Here is a 21,498-nt window from a genome sequence, read left to right as displayed (position 1 = left end):
CTATAATTTTTTTCATAATATTAAATCAAAAATATTTTATAACTTAAATTTTAAATAATTTATTTGATAGAATGCTTAAAGTAATTTTTTCTTTGATAAATGTGTTAGGGTTCATGTTTAACTTTAAATTAAAGTATCAGATCTGATATAAATCATATAAAATTCTGTAGATAGAAAATTGTCCTTTGAAAAGTTTATCTATAGTAATTGCCATTAATTAGGAAGAATATTTAAGATTAAATATCGAGGATATTTCTTCATTTATTAAAAGATTAATTTCATAACATGGTTAGCCAAAAAAATTAAATTTTCTATTTAATAATTATTCTTCTTATTTGTTTTCATATAATTACTCTTATTGTTTTGTTTTTAAGTATACATCAATGTCTTCATTTTGATTTTCTTAAATGTTTTCTTAAATCTAAGATTTTATATTAGGCTTTTAATAGAAACCATAGGTAGGTTTTTATTCATCTTCAGCATAGATACGTAGTAAGAATTAATAATTTAAGAGCTATTAGTAATAGGATAAGAAATATGAAATATCTAGTATATCTTGTGTCTTAGGTATATCAGATATAACTATTTCTCCTATATCTACTTGCTATTCATCCATATTGTCAAAGAAATTAGCAAAGTCATACATTTAACACATGTACATTCGATTTATTTATAAATAATTTATTTATTTACTTTTGAAGATAAAATCAAAACACTCAATTCCACTCGATTCTAATAGGATTCTCTTAACATTTTAAGTAATTTTCATTATTTTTTAGCGTCCTAGACCTAACATTACATTTTATTGTAAGTAGGCTGCAGTAATAACAAGTTCATTAGAAGATAGCATATTGAAACCATTCATATAAAGCTCAAAATCTTGCTTATTTATTTCTTCTGTGTTGTCATCTGAATTTTTAAGCAATAAATTGATTGAAAATCTATCAAACATTATTAAAGGACATTATTCATTACTGATAATACTTTTATACCTCTTAATAAATTAATTACAATTTTCATTTAAAGAAAATTATGATGTCATATAAAATTCTTCATGAAGGCGAAATATAGATTTAATGTTTTAATCTAAAGTTAAAGGAGATATAAACTATAAATTAAATGGCTCATTATTACTTTAAAAATTAAGCAAAATCAATTCATATTTCCTCTTAACTTACTAAAGAGCTTTGTTGATCTCGCTTTCCTCAATCAAATCTCTTATTTGATCTAATTTCTTTTAGCCAACTTTTTTAGGACTGAATATTTTTTAGTAATTCTAGAGAATTGTTTCTCTATCTTTTTACAGCTTTGAGTTTATTTGGTTTACACATTAGCGAATAAGTTTAATAAACTCGTCCTTAAATTATAATGCTTCTATTTCATTTATGAACATTTAATCTGATCCATTAAATTATAAACTACTAACCTCATTTGATAGAATGGTCTTTAAATCTTTAACTTATTGTATCATTACTTTTTTCAATAAATTATTATTAAACTATCTCAATTATTAAAGAAGTAAATAAGATTTATCAGTGTCTTAAAATTCTAAGTAGTCTAATTATTCAATAAATTTACAAATGCATATTCTTAATCAAATTAAATATACTTTTCAATACTATTTATGATATTTATTAAATATCAAAAATTTCTGCTCAAAGAGCTTCCTTCCATTAATGATTATATAAATTAACATAACACTAATTACATTTATTATATTTTAAACAGTATTTAATGATACTTTATTTATGTGGTACTTTTAATTTTACTTTAATATTTCAGTAAGTTAAGCTTTAGAAATTTTAAAGAGAGTGTAGAATATGTTTTATGTTACGTTGTTAAAACCATATAAACCCATATTTTTTATTTTTTGAACTTTAAATGTTTAAAAATGCTCATCTTAATATATTGTTAAAATGCTAAAAAAATTATATTTTTTTATATTTTATATCTTTAAAATTTTATAAAAAAGGTTTTTTGAGTATTCTTTATCAAATTTCTTTAAAAATTCTTAAATGATTTAAAGAGTTATCAAAATATAAAATAATTATTAAAATATGAAAACTTCATTTATAGTTCATAAAATAATTAAAGGATTGGTTGGTATTCATTTTTTATAAAATTAATCAAATTAATAAACACTTATTTCATTACTTTAACTGTGAACTAGTCAAAAATATTACTATTTGCATTAATAAAAATGAAATAATAGTTGAGTCGTTAAAATTTTATTTAAATTAATAACATTTATCAATACATTTAGAATTTAAATAGTTTTATTTAATTATTATTTTTCCTTTTTTGCAGCTTTTAAAGATATTTATAATTTTTAGTTTTACCACAAATTATTAATTTATTTGATCTTAATATTTCTTAAATATTAAGTTAGTGTTTTTGATAATAATAGTAATACCTAAAAATCATTTTAAATATTATCTTTTACATTTTTATATTCATAAAAATTTATTATACAAGACAAATTTAATATTTTTAAAAGAGCTCTTATTTAAATAGTTCTGAATCGTGTATGGATAAGAATTAATTTCTTTCTAATTTTTTGATTTCTAAGCTAAAATTTTTTCGATCAGAAAAAAAAAATTTTATCAAAAATTCATTAGAATGAAATAGTTATTTATATCTATTTTATGTGTCTCTCTGAAATCTTTCTAAATGAAGTAAGCACTAAATAATTAATTATTTTAAAAAGATAATACAATCTTATAATAAATATTAATAAATTAAATTAAAAAAAATTAAAATTATAAAAAAAAGAAGAAGAAATGGATCAAAATAAAACAGAATGCCCTAAATGTAAATCAAGTGAAAAGGTTATTAAAATAGTTTATGGAAAACCAACAGCTGCATTGGTTGAACAAGCAGACAGAAAAGAAATAATTTTAGGAGGATGCCGTCTTTCAGAAAATCCAGATAATTGGTATTGCTAAACTTGTTCTCATAAATTTCATTGAAATACATTAATCAAAAAATTGAATTGATAAAATATAAATTAGTATGCATTTTCATGTTTTTGTTAGCAATTTAAAGTTATTGAAATATTGAAATGAATAAATAAACAAATATTATAAATTTTTAAATCAAGCAATTTAAAATACAAATTCAAATACTAAATTACTCTACAGTATCGTTTTCTCGTACTAGATATAGCAAAAGTATTATTTCAGATATAAGAATAAAATTCTAATTAGTCAAGTATCCAAAAAATATTATATACTGTAGTCCCATAATAATTAAATCAATACTTCTTCTTAATTTTTTCTATTTTTTCAGTTTCAAAATTTTAATTTTACTTTTAAAATTTAAAATCTAAAATAAGTCTATTAAATATTATTTATAGGTTTTAAATAATTAAGTTATCAAATCAAATGCTTGCAAATTTTTTATTTTTTTGAATATTAAAAGATTAAAAATACTCATTATAAAATATTGTTAAATTGCTAAAAAAATAATATTTAGTTACGTTTTATATCTTTAAAATGTTATAATAAAGGTTTTTTGAGTATAATTTATCAAATGTCTTTAAAAATTCATAAATAATCTAACCGGTTATCAAAATATAAAATAATCATTAAACTATGCAAACTTCATTTACAGTACATCAAATAATTAAAGGATTGGTATTCATTTTTTTAAAAATGAAAAATTTGAACAAAGTTAATCAAATTAGTAAACACTTATTTTGTTACTTTAACTTTGAACTAGCCAAAAATATAATTATTTGCATCAATAATAATGAAAAAATAGTTGAGTTGCTACAATTTTATTAAAACTAAAAACATTTAGTAATATATTTAGAATTTAATTAATTTTTCTTTTTTCCTTTTTTGTAGTTTTTAAATAGTTTTTTATAAATTTTTAGCTTTACCACAAATTATTAATTTATTTGATTTTAATATTTCTAAAATACTATTTTAGTTTTATTGATAATTTAATTATATCTAACTAAACTCATTTTAAATATTGGTTTTTTCATTTTTATATTCATAAAAAATTGATTATATAAGATTAATCTAATATTTTTAAAAAAGCTATTGTTTATTTAGTTGTGAATCAAGTATGGATAAGAATTAATTTTTTTCTAGCTTGTTTTATTTCTAAGCAAAATTTAGATCAGAAAAAAAATTTTAATCAAAAACTCATTAGAAATAGTTATTCGTATCTATTTTATGCGTCTCTCTGAAGTTTTCTAAATAAAATAAGCGCTAATTAATTAATTAATTATTTTAAAAAGAAAATTCAATCATCTAATAAATGTAAATAAATTAAATTAAAAATAATATAAATTTCAAAAAAAAAGAAAAAGAAATGGATCAAAATTAAAAAGTATGCCCTAAATGCAATTCAAGAGAAAAAGTTGTCAAAATAGTTTATGGAAAACCAGGAGCTGTATTGATTGAATAAGCAGACAGAAAAGAAGTATTTTTAGGAGGATGCCGTATTTCTGAAAATCCAGAAAAATGGTATTGCTATACTTGTAAACATAAATTTCATTGAAAAAAATTAATAAAAAAATTAAATTATTAAAATATAAATTAGTATTTATGCATTTTCATGTTTTTATTTAGTAATTTAAAGTTATTGAAATTAATAAACAAATAAATAAAGAAATCATATAACTTTAAAAAACAAGCAATTGAAATAAAAATTTAAAAACTAAATTACTTTTCAGCCTCGATTTCTCTTTCTTGAGCTCGAATTTAGCAAAATCTTATTCCAAAGAGTGAAATTAAAAGAAAATATTTAAGAATAAAATAAAACTCCAATGAGTAAAGTATCAAAAAAATATTATATTCAGTAGTCTCTGAATAATCAGTACTCTTTTCCTTTTTTTCTATTTTTTCAGTAACTCTAATTAGGATGAAAAAATATTACAAAAAATATAGAAAATTTTAATTTTATTATATGTAAAAACACAGTATAAAAAACTTAATTATTGTAAATTTGTATGGAACTTACTCTACAATTTACTTACAAGAAATGAAATTAAAATACAACAACAAAAAGTAATAAGTTGATATTATTTAATATTAATTAACTCAATTCAAACTGTAATAATGTTAAAATACTTCCTGGTCTAAAAGAAATTTATATATGTCATCGATTTTTATAAAATTATTTTGAAATTCTTAGTAGAATAATTCTTCTTTGTATGAACCCATCTGTTTACATCCATTTGTTATATTGAAGATTTCATAATATTCTTTTTGTTCTGGATTTTATGAGAGAATATATTGCTTATTTTCTGAGATAAAAAGACTTTAATTTTTTGGAATTAAACTTAATATTTTAAAAGCTTGCTATGCTTACCATATTTTGCAAGGAATTTAATCATCTGAAGAGGTTAATAGGTATTTAGAATCTTTACTTAATTGGAATGATACAATTTTATTATCAGAACATTTAAATTTATTGATTAATTTAAAATCTGGTTCTAATTTCCAAACAAATATTTACATTATATCTGTATTAGCAATTAAGTATGTACTATCTGAGTTGAAAAATAATTTTAATACTATACTTTCAGTAGAAATTTTTTGAATTTAATCAAAGTTATTATCAACACTCCATATAATAATAGTTTTATCAGAAGAGCTTGTAGCGAGATATTTCCCATCATCCGAAAAAGCGCAAGAAATTACTTCATCTGAATGGTTTTGCAATGCTTTCATTAACTTAAATTGAGATTAAATGTCCCAAATTTTGCATGTCTTATCTTTTGAAGTAGTTGCTAAAAACTTTTTATCATAAGAAACAGCCATGGAAGTTATAGTTTGAGAATGGAATTAGATTTTTTAAACAAATTCAAAATTACTTTAAACACTCCAAATATTACAGATGTTATTGTTAGAATTAGATATTAAAAATTTATTATCAACAGTAAATAGAACTTAAGTAATATTTTTATTTTCTTAGTTTTCTATTGTTAGCTGCAATTCAAAATCTTTACTTACATTCCATACTTTTATTGTATTATCATCAGATCCACTTGCAAGAAACTCGTTGTTGTTAGAAAATGCTAAAGAAGAAATAGAATCTAAATGGCCTTTTAAAGTTAAATAATATTCAAATCCTTTTTAAACAAGCCAAATTTTGCATTTACTATCACTAGAACCTGTAGCGAGATATTTCCCATCTGTAGAAAAAGCAGACACTAAAACTTTTTACTTTTGAGTTTTTATCAAGCTTTAAGCTTCGTAATATTCTAATCCTGTTCTTAGGATCTTAAAGAAACCATCATTGTATGCAAAAGCTAAATATTTGCTGTCAGAAGAAATTGAAATATAATTGACTTGAGTTTGATTAAAGATCTCTTTTATGACTCTAAATTATTCAAATATATTCCAAACTGTACAAACGTTGTCAGAAGTAAGTGTTATTAGATAATTACTGTCATATGATATTAACATTTAATTTATTTTAATATCTTTTTCAATCTACAATTTCTAAAAAAGTTAAATATTTTAGTCAAAATCCCAAATGAAACAAAAGTTCTAACATGATGTTAAGATATACTTTCCATCTGATGAGAAAAGAATTTGAGTTATACTATTCGCTTATTAAATAACAAAATTTTATTTAAACTCAAGTGGTTTTTTATTGATGAAGGTATAAATGTTAAACGAGTTGTTGTCGAAAGCGACTGCCAAATATCTGTTGCAATAGGAGAAATCTATTGATGTTATTCTAACTTCTTTTGATTCATCTTAGATATCTATCTCTGAGTGAAATTAAATCTTTTTAGAGACATCAAAGAGCTTTAAAGTATTACCAAACGATACAGCTAAATATTTACCATCATGAGAAAAGACCATTTATTCTATACTTTAAAAATGAGCTTCTACAGTTGAGTGAAATTCAATCTAGTCTTAAATCACATACAAACCTATCATCCCATTTGAATAAGATATAACAAATTTCTAGTTTGCTTGACAAAAAGCTATTTTTTCTACTTGATCATTCATTTGACTTAGCTTCCACACCTACTAAAACTCATTGGGATCATTTTCATCTATTTTATAAAACAAACACGAGTTATTTTTAGATAATGTAGCTAGATGAGTGACATCTTTTGAGAATCCAATTTAATTTATAGATTTATTTTCTTCTTTGGAGAATTGTAATTTCACATTTTCATTCAGATTAAAAACTTTTAAAACTGATTAATTCAAGGCAATAGAGAAATATTTGTTATCAAGAGAGAACGACATAGAATATAATATATCTACAGTATTCAACTCAATCGTTTTAATTAAAACAAAACTTCCCAGTTCTAAGCTGAATATTTAGCATTAGCTTTTTTCTTAAATAAAAGCTATTTTCTCAGAGTTATCTGATGATTCTATTTATAGAATATGTCTTGGAAAAGTTTAAATTAACTTGAACTTGTTATTTGCAGATCTAATTTGAGATTAATTATCTTCCAAGTTAAAAACAATGTACCTATTATTTTTAGTATTTATAGAAGAAATTAATTTTGAAGGAAGATTGAAGATTTCGCTTTATTTTATATCGTTATACACATTAAGTATGTCAAACAATTATAATTCCTAACTTCCCTAATTTGCCATAATAAATTAAAATCCGTTCTATGAAATGTAAGCTGGATATCCTGATAAATTTTTTAATTTTCCAAAACCTTCATAAATATCTCCTAAGTACAAGTCATTATTCTCTAGAATAGCAAGAATTTTATTATCGTAAGACTAAGATATAGCTTTAATTTTGAATTCAAATTTATGTGTCTTAATGATGTCTAAGTATTTTTCACTCACTTAAAATAAAAAATTATCCTAAGTAAAATTAAAAATATCATTCTGTCTTTGGCATTTATTATAATTCATTATGCCAACTTTGTTAGATTTCATTAATTGTATTCCATTTTCACGAAATTTAAAGCAATTCATGCAACCTGTTTATGAAATCGAAAAAAATTAATTATCTTCAGACCAGTCTATTTCTAAAAATGTCAGAGTGTCTCTTAAATTGTATTCTTCTTAAAATAAATTGAACAAGGCACCAGTTGTGGAGGCTCCTTCAAAATTCAAGTTAGAACCTAATAAGTATGCTTGATTTAAATTTGACTTGTTGAAATTGATGTTTCTGTTCTTCCTTTCAGGGATGTAAACCTTTGTGAACGAACAGTAAGTGAGGTCAAGAAAAGGAAATTAGAAGTTAGACATAAAAATTGCTGTTAGTAGATTAGAGCTACCAATATCTAATTGGCTGTGCATTGATTTTTTTAATGTTTTGGCTCTTTTAATGAATTAAATGTATCTATTTTATTATAGTGCTTCATCCTAGCAATAACTGTCAAGAAACTTGCTACTATCTATGAAATTTTTAATTAATTTAAAAAATTTAATGAGTATTTATTTCTCTGATCTATAATCGGTTGGTCTATATAGCAGCTATTAGTTAATACCAAATTTGCATATCTTCTCAGCTCCTAATAAATATGTTTTTTCTATATTACAATCGAAATCATACCTCATAGCTCTAGCAGCAAAATATTCAAATAAATGTTTGGTTCTGAATTCAATAGCACTTTCTAATTGCGTTAATTGATTATACAGCACAGGGTTCTTCTAAAGTGCTAGTTAACTTACTTCAAAACTGGATGCTTTACTGACAGCAAAACTCGATTAACCATTCATAGTTTGAGCTAATTGCATTTACTAATTATTTAGACCCGCAATTGCAGTTGTTTGGTTAGCATTTTTTTCTTACTAAATAGCAACTCTTTTAAAATCATTAGAGTATGTATTTTTACTCTTTATTTAACATAAGGTATTATTTAAATTTGTCATAATATCTGGGTTAAAATACCCACATATTTTTTAGTATACTTCCTCTTGCTATTCTACTGTTAATAGCTCTTATAAATCTTCGCTTAAATAGTAGTCAATTAGTAATTTATTTCCTTAAAGATAATTTAGCACTTTACCTTTGTTTGTTAACATTTTAATTGAAATGCTTTGATAATATTCAAAAAACGAAGACTTGATCATTTATATTATCAATTCTGAATACTAGCAAATACCAATATCTTTGTATATCTTTTTGGCTTCTCTTAAGAATAATTTCTAGAAAAACAGCTCTTCAATTAAAATATTTTTTGATTTCAGCTATTTTATTTCTTCAATTTAGTTTTTATCTTCAAGCAATTCAACTAATCTGGCAAATAGGAATAAGTTTCCAGGGTTTTTTATTTATTTTTCTATAAATCTGTTGCTGTGAATGATATCTTGGGTATATTTTAGCAACTGCTAAGACTAAACATCTGAATTACAATTCAATTAGTAATAAACCTAGCAATAATCAATTATTTATTTTCTATTAAGCTTTTTTAGCTCAATGCATGTAAACAAATCTCTATCGATTCCGCCATATTCACAATCAATACTGAAATATTTTGTAAAATCCTTTTCTTAGAGCTAGTCATTCCTGCAAGTAACTATTATAAGCAGATTCTTCCATTGGTTCAAATTTAATTGTTAATAGATTCTAAAAAATTATCCTTAATATTAATCAAATCCATCTAAAAGTAAAACTTTGTATTTTTTCGATGCTTTTATTATTTAAATTAAGCTATTTCCCATTCCTTAACTGATCAAATAGCTTTCCAGCGATGGTTTCTAAAAATCTAATTGGCTAAAACTAACAAAAATAGGAATATAATCACAGTTCAAATCTCCATTTTACTAATTCATTTATTATATTAGTTTATTCTCAATTTTCTTTAGAAGCATTGTTTTTCCTGTCCCACCTTCTCCTACTATTGCTAAGATATGATTCTTAATTAAAGTATTATCATTAATTTTCTAGTTGCTTATTTTCTATTATTTCAAAAAGCAGTTTACAATCTTTTGAAATACTTAGTCTTATTCTTTAGGATTTTGTTTTTGTGCAGATAAATCACCTTCCATGAAAAAAAGTTATTTTCCAAATAAAAATTAGAAAGACTAATCAATGTAAAGCTCCTTTATTTCAAATAACAATTCATTATTATGAACCATATTTTTGAAATATTTCTATCTTAATTCTACTTACAATTATTCTATTTACTTAAGCTCAAATATTTCTTGAAATGAGTTTTCATCCTCTATTTATTCTTCTAATGATTTATAAGTATTTAGATGAACTCCAAATTATATTAAATCGCTCTTTCTTTAATCTTGTATTTCTATCATTCGTCTGGAAATCATTTAATTCTCTTTTAAATATCTACTTGCATATTCTTTGAAACTATCGCTGTTGAAAAAGGAAACTTAAACTAAAGGATTTCTTTCTGTGACATACAAATAGAATAGATGATTTTAATACTTTTCTGCTTCTTTCTTTTCTTTTACTTTTTCTGCTACTACCCTATATTTCATAAGGATCTAAGAAATCAAGAATCGGAATGTTGGATCTGTTTAAGAGAATATGAAAAACTTCTACTCTTATTCTGAAATATTTTTCTGTTTTGGCTAGAATTGCAAAATATTAATAAACTCTCTCATTTTGCTATTCGTTATAGGAATCTTCTTTTCCAAAGCTGCATTAAAATTAAATTTATATTTGATCTCTTGTTCATGAAAGCCGCATTCGAAATAAAAATTGATTTGAGTTAAGATATATAAAATCAATTCATTCACATCTGCTTGCTGTTTAAGCTCAATAAATCTATCAATATAAAATTCTATTTGGTCTTCAAATTTAATTTCTTTCTTTTTATCAAAAAGCTCTATCATTTTGAACCAAATTCTCAATAAATTTTATTCCATTTTAGTAATTTGAGAAGTCATTACCAATCTAAAAGAGTCTGAAATTTTGCGTTCGTCTTGTGGTTGAGCATTTCTCTCAGGGCCAACATCAGTAATTGTTTTAATTGAATCATAAAGAGATATTCCTCCATCTACGATTGATCTTAACTGGCTAACTAAATTAATATTTGAGCTTTATTGCTAATTTTTAACTTTATAGTTCCACTTCACTACTTCCCCTACAAATTGTTAAATTTTTATCTGTTATTATTAGTTAATATCATCGAGTCTAATTCTTTGCTAGATAAACATCTAAATAAACTATATTAAACTAATTATATCTGTGCATGAGCGATCGGTACTTATTACTTGAATTTATTACTTCAACTAATTAAACTTTTTATCTAACTCATCAAAATCTGTCTACTTGCTTGAGCTATTTTGGATGATCATTATTACATACTTTAAAAGAATATTTAAAATTTCAATAATAAACACTCTATAGTTTTCTATATCTGCTAATATCTAAGTATTGAGATCAATAAAGATCTTTTCAAAAATGAAAGCGATCTCAGTATCCTGCTTTGAGCAATTTATAACATCTGCTAAATGTTTTTAGTTGAGAATCTACTGAAAGACATTTAAAAACTCTTAACTTACTTAACTTACTGATTCTTATTTAGATTGCTTCTCTACAATGTGCTTATTAGAATTAACAACTCCCTTTGAGCAAGCTACTCCTCCTCCAAGTAATCTTTCTTTATTTAATTCAAATATTTAAGAATATTTCTTATTAAATCTAGTTTAAACTTTCATCTTCCTAACTAATTTTGTGTATCCAAAAGATTTTAGCAGTTCTTTTTTATTCATATTAGAATAAATCTAATTCTAATTCTACTCATTTTTGATCAGCATAAGTCTACTTTAATATTACTTAATAACTTGTAATTTTTGTATTTACTTTTTTATATTTAATGGGTCAATAAACTAAAAAATGATTTTAAACTTGAATGAAAAACCTAAATTTATATTTATGATAAACAATATATATCTTTGTTTATTTCCTCTAAGATTATGCAGAAAACAGTATGTTTGTTTTTAAATTATTAATTATTAATCAATTTTTTTTTTTGAGCTTTTAATAATACTTTAAAGCTAGCTAATTCAGGTAAGAAACATTCTACCAATTTAAAGTCTTTAATATTTTATTATTTATTCAAAAGTAACTTAAATATATAAACTAATTAATAAGCTTAATATATCCGGTTTATAAAAAAGTGGAGTTTTATGCTCAATTAGTTATTTTTCCTGTTTAGCACTAAAATTTTAGTCTATATTAAAAAAAGGATCATCATTAATATCAAATATTTGATATTTTTTAAGTTTTTTTTAAATGCAATATTGATAAGATTTGTTAAAAAATAAATATAGAAAATAATTAATTTACTCTGAAATAAAAGTAATAAATTGAAGAAGATGTTTCTTTTTTGTTTAAAAATGTATAAAATGAGTTAACGATTGATAGCTATTCGAAATTATAAATTATAATAAAAAAATTTTATGAATTTATTTAAATAAAATTATATTAGAAAGTAAACTATTTATTATTAAAAAGCTAAACACCAAATAATAAATATTTATTTATTTACTATTTAAAAATCAAGAATTTAAAAAATTAATAATAAAAATAACTAAGATCCCAAAGAACTAATTTTCTATAGGTTCTTAAATGTGTAAATTTAAACCATCTTTTAAAATTTATAACTAAAATAATAATTTCAGTTAAGGGATCTATCTATTTTACATAATGTAGATATTTTTACAAATTTTAATTTATTCATAGGTCTTATTTTGAAAATACACTTTATTTTTAAATAAATTCTTACAATCATAATTGATTTGATTTGATATGATTTCTTTTTTAAATACTCTGAATCATCTTTTAAATATTTATTTGAAAGAACTTCTTTAAATTGAGAAAGATAATAAAATTTTTCTATTTAAATATGTGTTAATTCACAGCAATCTAAGCAATATACATTTTGATTATTATTTGATATTCTTTTTTGCCTAACCAAAATAATCATTTGTCACTTCAATAAAAATTGGAGTTTTACTATTGCTATTTGATAAAATTTTCTTCTGTAGCTAAGTAGCTACTATTAAAAATTAAATAAAAAATTATAATTACTTAATTAATTTATAATTTTTATTTTATTTTAATATGTTTATTTATTTTTTTTTTAATTTAAAATTTTTAATAATAATTTTTTTATTTTATATAAATTAAAAAATAATTTATAAATTTTATGATATTTAAATTTATGTTCTTTTTCCTTTTCTTATTTTATTTAATTAAATATTAATTAATTAATTTATATATTAATAAATTATGAAGTCTATCATTTCACATTAATAATTTATTTTTTAATTCATTGTTTGTTTATAAAACAAAATATTTAAAGTATCTAAAACAGCTAATACTCCCTGGCTGAAAGGGTTAAATTAGTTTATATAATTAAAAATATCGCAATCTAAAACAAATAAACTCTTTTTACAAAAGTATAAGTGTCAAATTTGAGAGATTAATGCACTTTGCTAAAGCAGAACCTAATTATGACGCACCCACTGCACCAATTTTAAAAAAACTTTTTAAATATTGAAGAAAAAATATATAATTAATTAGTAATTTGAAGAAAAAAACGTAGAAAACATATGATATAATAAATAAAAGCAAAAATTACAAATGATGAGTTAAAATAACAAAGAAAGAGGAAAATTAAAGAAAGCACAATAAAAAGAAAAAGAAAAATAAATCAAATAAATAAAAAGAGCTTTAAATTAGTTTTTATAATTAAAAATATCACAATCCAACACAAATAAACTGTTTTTTACCTAAGGTTAAGTGCCAAATTTGAGAGATTAATGCAATTTGCTAAAGGAGAACCTAATTCTGATACCCCTACTGCACCAATTTTAAAGAAAATTTTTAAATATTGAAGAAAAAAGATATAATTAATTAGTAATAAGAAGAAAAAAATGAAGAAAACATATGATATAATAATTAATAAAAAAATCAAAAATTACAAATAAAATGATGAGTTAAAATAACAAAGAAAAGAAGAAAAATAAAGAAGGCACAATAAAAAGAAAAAGAAAAATAAATAAAATAAAATAAATGAGCTTTATTGTTTTAAATTAGTTTTTACAATTAAAAATATCACAATCAAAAACAAATAAACTGTTTTTACCTAAGTTTAATTATTAAATTTGAGAGATTAATGCAATTTGCTAAAACATTACCTAAGCCTGATGTACTTTTATAAATGGAACTTATGAAATATTGAAAAAAGAATATAAAATTAATTAGTTAATTAGAAGGAAAAAATGAAGAAATAATAATAAATAATAAGATTAATTAAAAATAAAATCAAAATTTCAAAATAAAATGATGAGTTAAATTAATAAAGAAAGAAGAAAAATAAAGCAATCACAATAAAATCAGATCAATATAGAGAACCTAATGAGATTAAAGTGAAGAGTTAAAAACTTTTTTATTAATAAAAATAAATTTAAAGGATATTAATAAAAAATTAATAATCACTTCTTCTAATTTTAAGTATTATTTCATATTTTATTTCATTTTTTTTTCTTCAAAAATATTGAAAGCAATTTATTGAATTTAATTAATTATAAATGGATAAATAGAATAAAATAGGCTATTAAATATTAATTTATAAATTTACTTTTATGAAGAGATATCACAAAAAAATTAATCTAACATTCATTATTTAATATTAATATTTGTATTTACATTAAAATTTTCTCGAAGCATAAAATGAACTGGGTGAAGCTTTGCATCTCACACTTCTTAATTACTTTTTTAGAATTGAAAATAATAAATTTATATAAATTGTTAAATATAAATATTTATATGCTTTAAAATTTATAATATTTTAAATAAAAAAAATAGATTTAAATAAAATATTATTTACTATATAAAATATTAAAAATAATATTACTGAATTAAAAATATAAATATTTATTTATTTATTTTTTATTTGAGAATTTCTAAAAATTAAAATTTGAAAGACTTTAATTTAGGAAAAAATATATTCATTTTATAATACAATTAATTATTTATTTTCTTATTGATAGATCTGATTTTTAATATTTAAATTTATAAAAATGAGATTTAGTAAATTTAATTCTCTTAAGCCAAATAATGTTCTACTTTTATTTAATTTATTTGGGAAATTGATAGATTGATATAAATAAATATATATATTGATAAGTATTATTTGTTTACTTAATTTGAAATCAAATAAGAAATATTAATGAATTTAAGAATATTTATCATACAAATAGATTAAATAATTAAATCAATTTTTTTTTTAATTAAATAGAATGGAATTGAAAATATGTTGCTAAATTATATTTTTTAAGTAAAAATACCATATTAAAACATTACATTTAATTTATGATTTAGCTCATAAAAATGGATTCTCTCAATAATTATAAGTCAAAAAGGTTTAAATTAATTTTGAAGGCTAAAAAAGTATAAATATTAAATTATTTCCCAATTCCGCCAACTTAAACAAAGGGAAAAAAAGGAAGAAATAATTGCTTTGAGAAAATTGGAAGTTGGCTGTAAAGAAAAATCATCTCATTCGTGTCTTAAAAATTGTATTTTTTCCTTGAAAATTAGATATATTAAATTCTAATAAATAGAATTTTAAAGATAAAATAAATAAGATTTATAATGAAGAGTAAATATGTTTGATTGATAAAATAAGATATCTATCAAAGAAAAGTAAGAAAAGCCATTGATTTTAGAAAGTAAATTAAATATAGTAAAATGAAAAAATTATGTGAGATTAATTAATTAATTAATTAATTGATAATATGATAGGATCTTAAAAAACATAGAATGAAAAGTATTTCATAATTAGCATATAAATAATAAATAAATGAATTTATTAATTAAAGATTGCGCGTGAAATATATATTACGAGCAAGCAAATTAAGTGGTAAAGAAACAAATTAATGTGAAGAACTATGTGAGTTTGCTTGCTCGCTTGATTTGTTTGTTAGCTTGGCTGCTTGATAGATTGTTAATTTGTTAGTTAATATGTTTGTTATTTTGTTTGCTTGTTTATTTGTTTTTTTTGTGAGTAGAAAGAAAGATTTAAATAAAAAAAAAGAAAAAAGAAAGGAAAGGAAGAAGGCGAAAGAAGAATCTGAATTAAAAAAAAGTAAAAAGGTATCAAATAATCCAAATTAAAAATATAAAGAAACAAAAAGTAAAAGATTAAATTCAATTATTTTAAAAAAGTCAAAACTATTCTAATATTTAATACAAAGCTAAAAATTTGCCTAAGATGTCCACAGTTGAAAACAAAGTTGAATAATAGGTCGTTACTGAATAACAACCCAATACCACTGAATAACCTGTCTAATAAGCTCAAGAAGGTGCTGAAGGACAATAACAATAACAATAATAATAACAATAACCCAAGAAATACAAGTACCTTAAATGCAATTACAAATATTGCAAGCACTACGAAGATATCAACTAAATAGTTAAGTCTTTCAAGCATCTCCAATCTCTTCAAGTTGAATTAAAGGTTGATGAAATTCCAAATGCTCTTTGTTATGTCATCCGTTCCAACAATGACGATGATGTCCACAAGGTTAGTTTATATTTTCTTTCTTTTTTTATCAATAAAAATTCAATTAGGCCACTAATTAATCGTCTCAAAACACCTTTAAAAGGATAGATTGTTATATAAGTGAACAGATTAACTGTAAATTCATTGAGGATTTACTTTTAATTCATTCAAAACATGTGGTTTAAGCGAATAAGTTATTTGATATTCAACTAACTTATTATTTTTATCAATATAGGCTATTAAGTATGGTATTTGGACTTCAGTTCCTGGAAACAATGTTAAATTGAATGCTGCCTGGGAAAAGGCTTAAGAATTAAACGTTGACGTCTATCTCTTCTTCTCCGTCGTTAAGAGTGGTCAATTTATTGGTGTTGCAAAACTTAAATCTTCCTTCCAAGAAGAAACTTTCTCTTACTGGTGGTAACCCCACAAAGTAAATAAATAAATATTTATATATATATATATATATACAAGCAAGCAAGCAAATATTTAATTATGATGAGCTTGTTTCTTTCGTGTTTATTATTGAGAGACACGATCAAGGTTTATATATACCTTGAATATGAAGAGTTTAATTTCTATATAATACTCTTATTAATAATCTTCTATTAAAAATAATAGTTCAAAGGTCACTTCAAGATCGAATGGGTTTTCGTTAAGGATGTTAAGCAAAAGGCTTTCGAAGGCTTAAAGAACATGTAAGAATAATTAATTATTTCTAATTTGTTTATTTTATGGCCAAAGTGCAAGTAGACAAGCAAGCTCTCCAAATCTCATTTCTACTTTATTTAAGTATAGAAAGATATGCTTATAAATCATAAATTCGCAGATACTTCAAAAAATTAATTAAGAAATTAAAAATAGTCTCAAGTTTCCACACGATAGCTACTTTAGATAAATATTTCAATCTATCAATCAATCAAAGATAATAAAAGCTAATTTTTTTGATTTATAAGAACACAAGCATATCTTTAATCACAATTTAATTTAATATAAAAATGAAATGATAATTAAAATAGCTTCGCGAAAATTAAAATCTTATTTGTAATGGATTAGCATTTTAATATTTTTTTAATGTAAAGCGTTAACGACGATATTTCCAGAAGCAAGGACTGCACTGAATTGAACTTTGAAGCTACTGGTAAGAAGATGCTTCAAATCTTCAAGGATACTAACTCCTCTACCTCTATCTTCAAGGATTTCGTTTACTTCGATCAATAAGAACAATTCATTAGAGCCAACTTCAATTACTTAGGTCGTCAAAATAATAAGGGAAATTATTAATAGAGAAATAACATCTAAAACTAAGCTTAATTCCAAAACTTTTTCCCTTAATTGATGGCCCAAGGAGTCTTCCCCTAGTACACTCAAGAATAACTCCAACAAATTTCTCAAATGTGCTTCACCAATATATATCCTCCCAACACCTATCCTGCATACAATAACGCTTACATCATGGGTAACAACTTAGGCAGCGGTCACGGAAAGTACCACAATAATAACAACAAAAGAAACTTCAACAATAAGAAAAACAACAACCACTAAAACAAGGAAAAGCCTTAACACCATTAAAACAATCACTAACACTAAGCTCAATAATAACCCCAATAGGCTGAATAAAAGAACTGAGTTAGTTTAATAAATGTTTTACAAAAATGATTTCGTTAGTCAGCAGTGAGGGAATGACTGACTGATTGATCGAATATCATTTTTTAATACAAAAACTTCTCTAAATATTATTATATTACAAATATATATAAAAACAAAATAGTATCATAAACCTATAATGCTTTAACCTTCAAACAACCAATTTATCAATCAATCCATACACCTATCTATATACCTCCCTTAAAATTGAAAAGCAGCTTCCCTTTGAGTATTTAGCACTTACAGCTCTTTGCCTATTTCAATTAAAAGTTTATATATTAATAGAGTAAATGTTTATTTATGTATCACCAAAAGACCTCTCAATAATAAAGCAATTTTAAGGCAACTAATTATCAAAGCTCTCAAGCATCTTTCTAAAATAGAAAGCAAGTAAGCAAAAGAAAGAAAATATTATATATAGTAAGGCAAAGCAAAAATAAGTACCAAATGGCTCAAAATTTATTCATGAAATAGTAATATATGAAAAGCATAAAACCCTTACAATATTACTCAAGAAATATTCTGAAAATTCACTCACAAAAACACTCTCACACACATAATAACTCACATTTTCTTACCTGAAGCTACAAATAATCAAAGCAATAATAGTAAAAAAAATCATTTATTAAAAATTTTGCGAAATATCTATACAAGCAACTCGCTTTAAGTATGTATATGTTATATAGTTTACAGACTTTAATAAATGGTTTCATTATTATTTCATCTTATTTAATTTAAATAAATTCTCAAAATTTGTTTATTTATGTGTTAGTATTAAGGCCTTTCGTTCACTATTTTGGTAAATCCATACCTTATTTAAATAATTCAATGAAAATTGCATAAATTATATCTATTTTTAACAAAGTTAATAAAATTTCTTTAATATTTCATCTTATTTAATTTTAATAAATTATCAAAAATTAATGCACTATGGTATTAGGGTTTTAATTCACTTACTTTGTTTATTCACACATTATTATTTAATTGAATGTTATTTGCATCAATTCTATCTGCTAATTACTAGAATTATTTTCAATTTATCAAAAATTAAATAACTAACTAACTACCTATCTCTGATTCTTACTATATTTTTAAGTACTCGTTTTAAATAGAAATATAAAGATTAAATAATTAATGGTACGCTAAATTTTTTATGGTATTCTTCCTAAAAGCAAATTTAGAAATCCGTATTTGATAATTATTATAATTTATTAGTTAGTTTTTTTATATCCGCTTATTATTAATTAAATTTCCATTATAGCTAAACGCCTATTTAAAATCTAGTGGTATGGCAACCTCTAGATGTTAATTAGGCTAGGTTTTTTTTAAAAAAAATATCTTTTTAAATAATTTTATTATAGAATTTAAAAATAAAATTAAAAAATGAATGACACTCAACTGTGACCTTACCCCCCCCCCCCCCATAATTTTAATTTAAATATTAAGGCCAGTATAAAAAACACTATTGTGAAGAAAAATCTGACCTTAATCAAACCACATTTAAAATTATTTAAAAACCGGCCTTAATTTGTGATATATCTTTCTAAAAGCAAATTTATCAATTCATTTTTAATAGTTATAATAATTTATTTTTTCTTATTATCCAAATTAATTTGAAATAAAAATAAATTAATTTTTAATATATATATATAATAGTTAATTAAATTTTGATAAATTGTTAGTCAAAATTTGAAAAAAAATAAATGAAATAATAGATTAAATATTACAACAAATTAGAAGAAGTAATTATTTTATTTTTTTTAAATATTCTTTAAATTTAATTTTATTAATAAAAAAGTTTTTAAATTCTGCAATCTAAACTCATTAGATTCTCCACATTGCTCTGAGGTATATTTAATTTATTAATATTATTATCAATATATTTTTATATTTAATTTTCATGTTATTTTTTTGTTATTTTTCTAATAGTAATTTTCATTTATATTCTTTCATTTTTATTAAAAATAATATTTTTTTTGATAATTCTAACTAAATTTTCACATCTTTTCAATTTTTATTTTTTAATTATTAATTTTTAATTGTTTATTATTTGATATTTTTTCCTTCTAAAAGTTACAATCAAATTAGCGATGAAAGTGCTTCAGGTTTAGGTTTTACTATAGCAAATTGCACTAATCTCTCAAATTTTACACTTTATCTTAGGTAAAAGCAGTTTATTTATTTTTGACTGTGATATATATTTATTATATTAAAATGAATTTAAAACAACATAACTCATTAAATTTATACATTTTTTTTCTATCTTTATTAATTTAACTTATTTTGCTTTTATTAATTAATTTGCTTCTTATTATTTATATTTTTTCTTAAATATTTCAAAAGTGGCAATTAAATTGGTGTAATTGGAGCATCAAACTTAGGTTCCGCTTTAGCAAATTGTTCTAATCTCTCAAATTTGACACTTGATCTCAGGTAAAATAGTTAATTTGTTTTGGATTGTGATTTTTTTATATATAAAAATGAAAATTACAATATAACTAACTCTTTTTTAATTTATTTATTAGCTTTTTATTTGGTTTATTTTTATTTTTTTTTATTATATTTGTGTTTTTTTTTCTATCATAGTTAATTTAACTCATTTTTTCATTTTAAAATTTTGTTTTATTATTTAATAATTAATTTCTTATTATTTCTTCATTTTTCATACTAACTAACTAATTATTTTTTTTTTCTTCAATATTTAAAAAGTTATAATTAAATTGGGGATGAAGCTGCTTCAGACTTAGGTTATTCTTTAGCAAATTGCTCTAATCTCTCAAATTTTACACTGGACCTTGGGTAAAAATAGTATATTTATTTTGGGTTGTGATATTTTTTAATATAAAATTAATTTAAAAAAATATTATCAATTATATGTTGATTCTTCAATATTTAAAAAGTGGCAATTAAATTGGCGATGAAGGTACATCAAATTTAGGTTTTGCTTTAGCAAATTGCACTAATCTATCAAGTTTGACACTTTATCTTCGGTAAAATAATTTATTTATTTTTGACTTAGATAAATGTTCATTTCTTTTTATTGTGCTTTTGTTTTTATTTTTGTTTAATTTAACTCATTTTTTAATTAAAATTTTGTTTTATTCAAAATAAATTAATTTTTTATTACCGTAGTTTCTCATTAATTTGAATTATCTAAAAACTACGGTATTTCATATTATAATTATATTACCATCAAACTAAATATTTTTCAGGGGTGGGTGGTTGTATGAAATTTTATTAGATGATTTATATATAAATAATATGAGTGAGTTTTTATAAAAGATTAAAAAGAAGTAAGTAAATTAATAAATTGTATTTGAAAATTAGTTTAAGATAAATTTCATAAATAATTTATTTATTTGTTTTAATAATCATGATAATTTTTATTAGAGTTTATATAATTTTTACTATTTGAA

General features: G+C 22.0%; 6 protein-coding genes across 6 annotated transcripts; 3 read left to right on the top strand and 3 right to left on the bottom strand. All coding sequences in view use genetic code 6, as the record gives it.

The window, feature by feature from the left end:
• Positions 1–136: 136 nt before the first annotated feature.
• On the bottom strand, positions 137–1,558 carry TTHERM_00343490 (hypothetical protein; the record flags this gene model as incomplete). The annotated part of the gene is made up of 1 exon (XM_001018395.2): positions 137–1,558. The coding sequence occupies exon 1, from the start codon at positions 1,469–1,471 to the stop codon at positions 137–139; it is 1,335 nt and encodes a 444-aa protein (XP_001018395.2). The 5' UTR covers positions 1,472–1,558.
• Positions 1,559–2,780: 1,222 nt separating this feature from the next.
• Positions 2,781–2,969, top strand: TTHERM_00343480 (hypothetical protein; the record flags this gene model as incomplete). The annotated part of the gene is made up of 1 exon (XM_001018394.3): positions 2,781–2,969. One exon carries the CDS (start codon positions 2,781–2,783, stop codon positions 2,967–2,969), a length of 189 nt encoding a protein of 62 aa, XP_001018394.1.
• Positions 2,970–4,323: 1,354 nt separating this feature from the next.
• TTHERM_00343470 (hypothetical protein) lies at positions 4,324–4,742 on the top strand (the record flags this gene model as incomplete). Its single annotated transcript, XM_001018393.1, has 2 exons — positions 4,324–4,478; positions 4,688–4,742. The coding sequence occupies 2 exons, from the start codon at positions 4,324–4,326 to the stop codon at positions 4,740–4,742; spliced, it is 210 nt and encodes a 69-aa protein (XP_001018393.1).
• A 312-nt stretch (positions 4,743–5,054) lies between these two features.
• TTHERM_00343460 (WD domain, G-beta repeat protein) lies at positions 5,055–11,579 on the bottom strand (the record flags this gene model as incomplete). Its single annotated transcript, XM_001018392.3, has 1 exon — positions 5,055–11,579. One exon carries the CDS (start codon positions 11,577–11,579, stop codon positions 5,055–5,057), a length of 6,525 nt encoding a protein of 2,174 aa, XP_001018392.1.
• Positions 11,580–12,779: 1,200 nt separating this feature from the next.
• On the bottom strand, positions 12,780–13,199 carry TTHERM_000343441 (hypothetical protein; the record flags this gene model as incomplete). Its single annotated transcript, XM_012798205.1, has 1 exon — positions 12,780–13,199. The coding sequence occupies one exon, from the start codon at positions 13,197–13,199 to the stop codon at positions 12,780–12,782; it is 420 nt and encodes a 139-aa protein (XP_012653659.1).
• A 2,852-nt stretch (positions 13,200–16,051) lies between these two features.
• TTHERM_00343440 (hypothetical protein) lies at positions 16,052–18,064 on the top strand (the record flags this gene model as incomplete). Its single annotated transcript, XM_001018390.4, has 4 exons — positions 16,052–16,456; positions 16,671–16,868; positions 17,057–17,133; positions 17,518–18,064. Exons 1-4 carry the CDS (start codon positions 16,145–16,147, stop codon positions 18,062–18,064), a joined length of 1,134 nt encoding a protein of 377 aa, XP_001018390.3. The 5' UTR covers positions 16,052–16,144.
• Positions 18,065–21,498: the final 3,434 nt, after the last annotated feature.

The sequence above is a fragment of the Tetrahymena thermophila genome (genome assembly GCF_000189635.1).
Source record: "Tetrahymena thermophila SB210 genomic scaffold scf_8254597, whole genome shotgun sequence".
Taxonomy (NCBI): Eukaryota; Ciliophora; class Oligohymenophorea; order Hymenostomatida; family Tetrahymenidae; genus Tetrahymena; species Tetrahymena thermophila.
The sequence above is the reverse complement of the archived record's forward strand: the minus strand, read 5'-3'. Positions and strand labels throughout refer to the sequence as shown.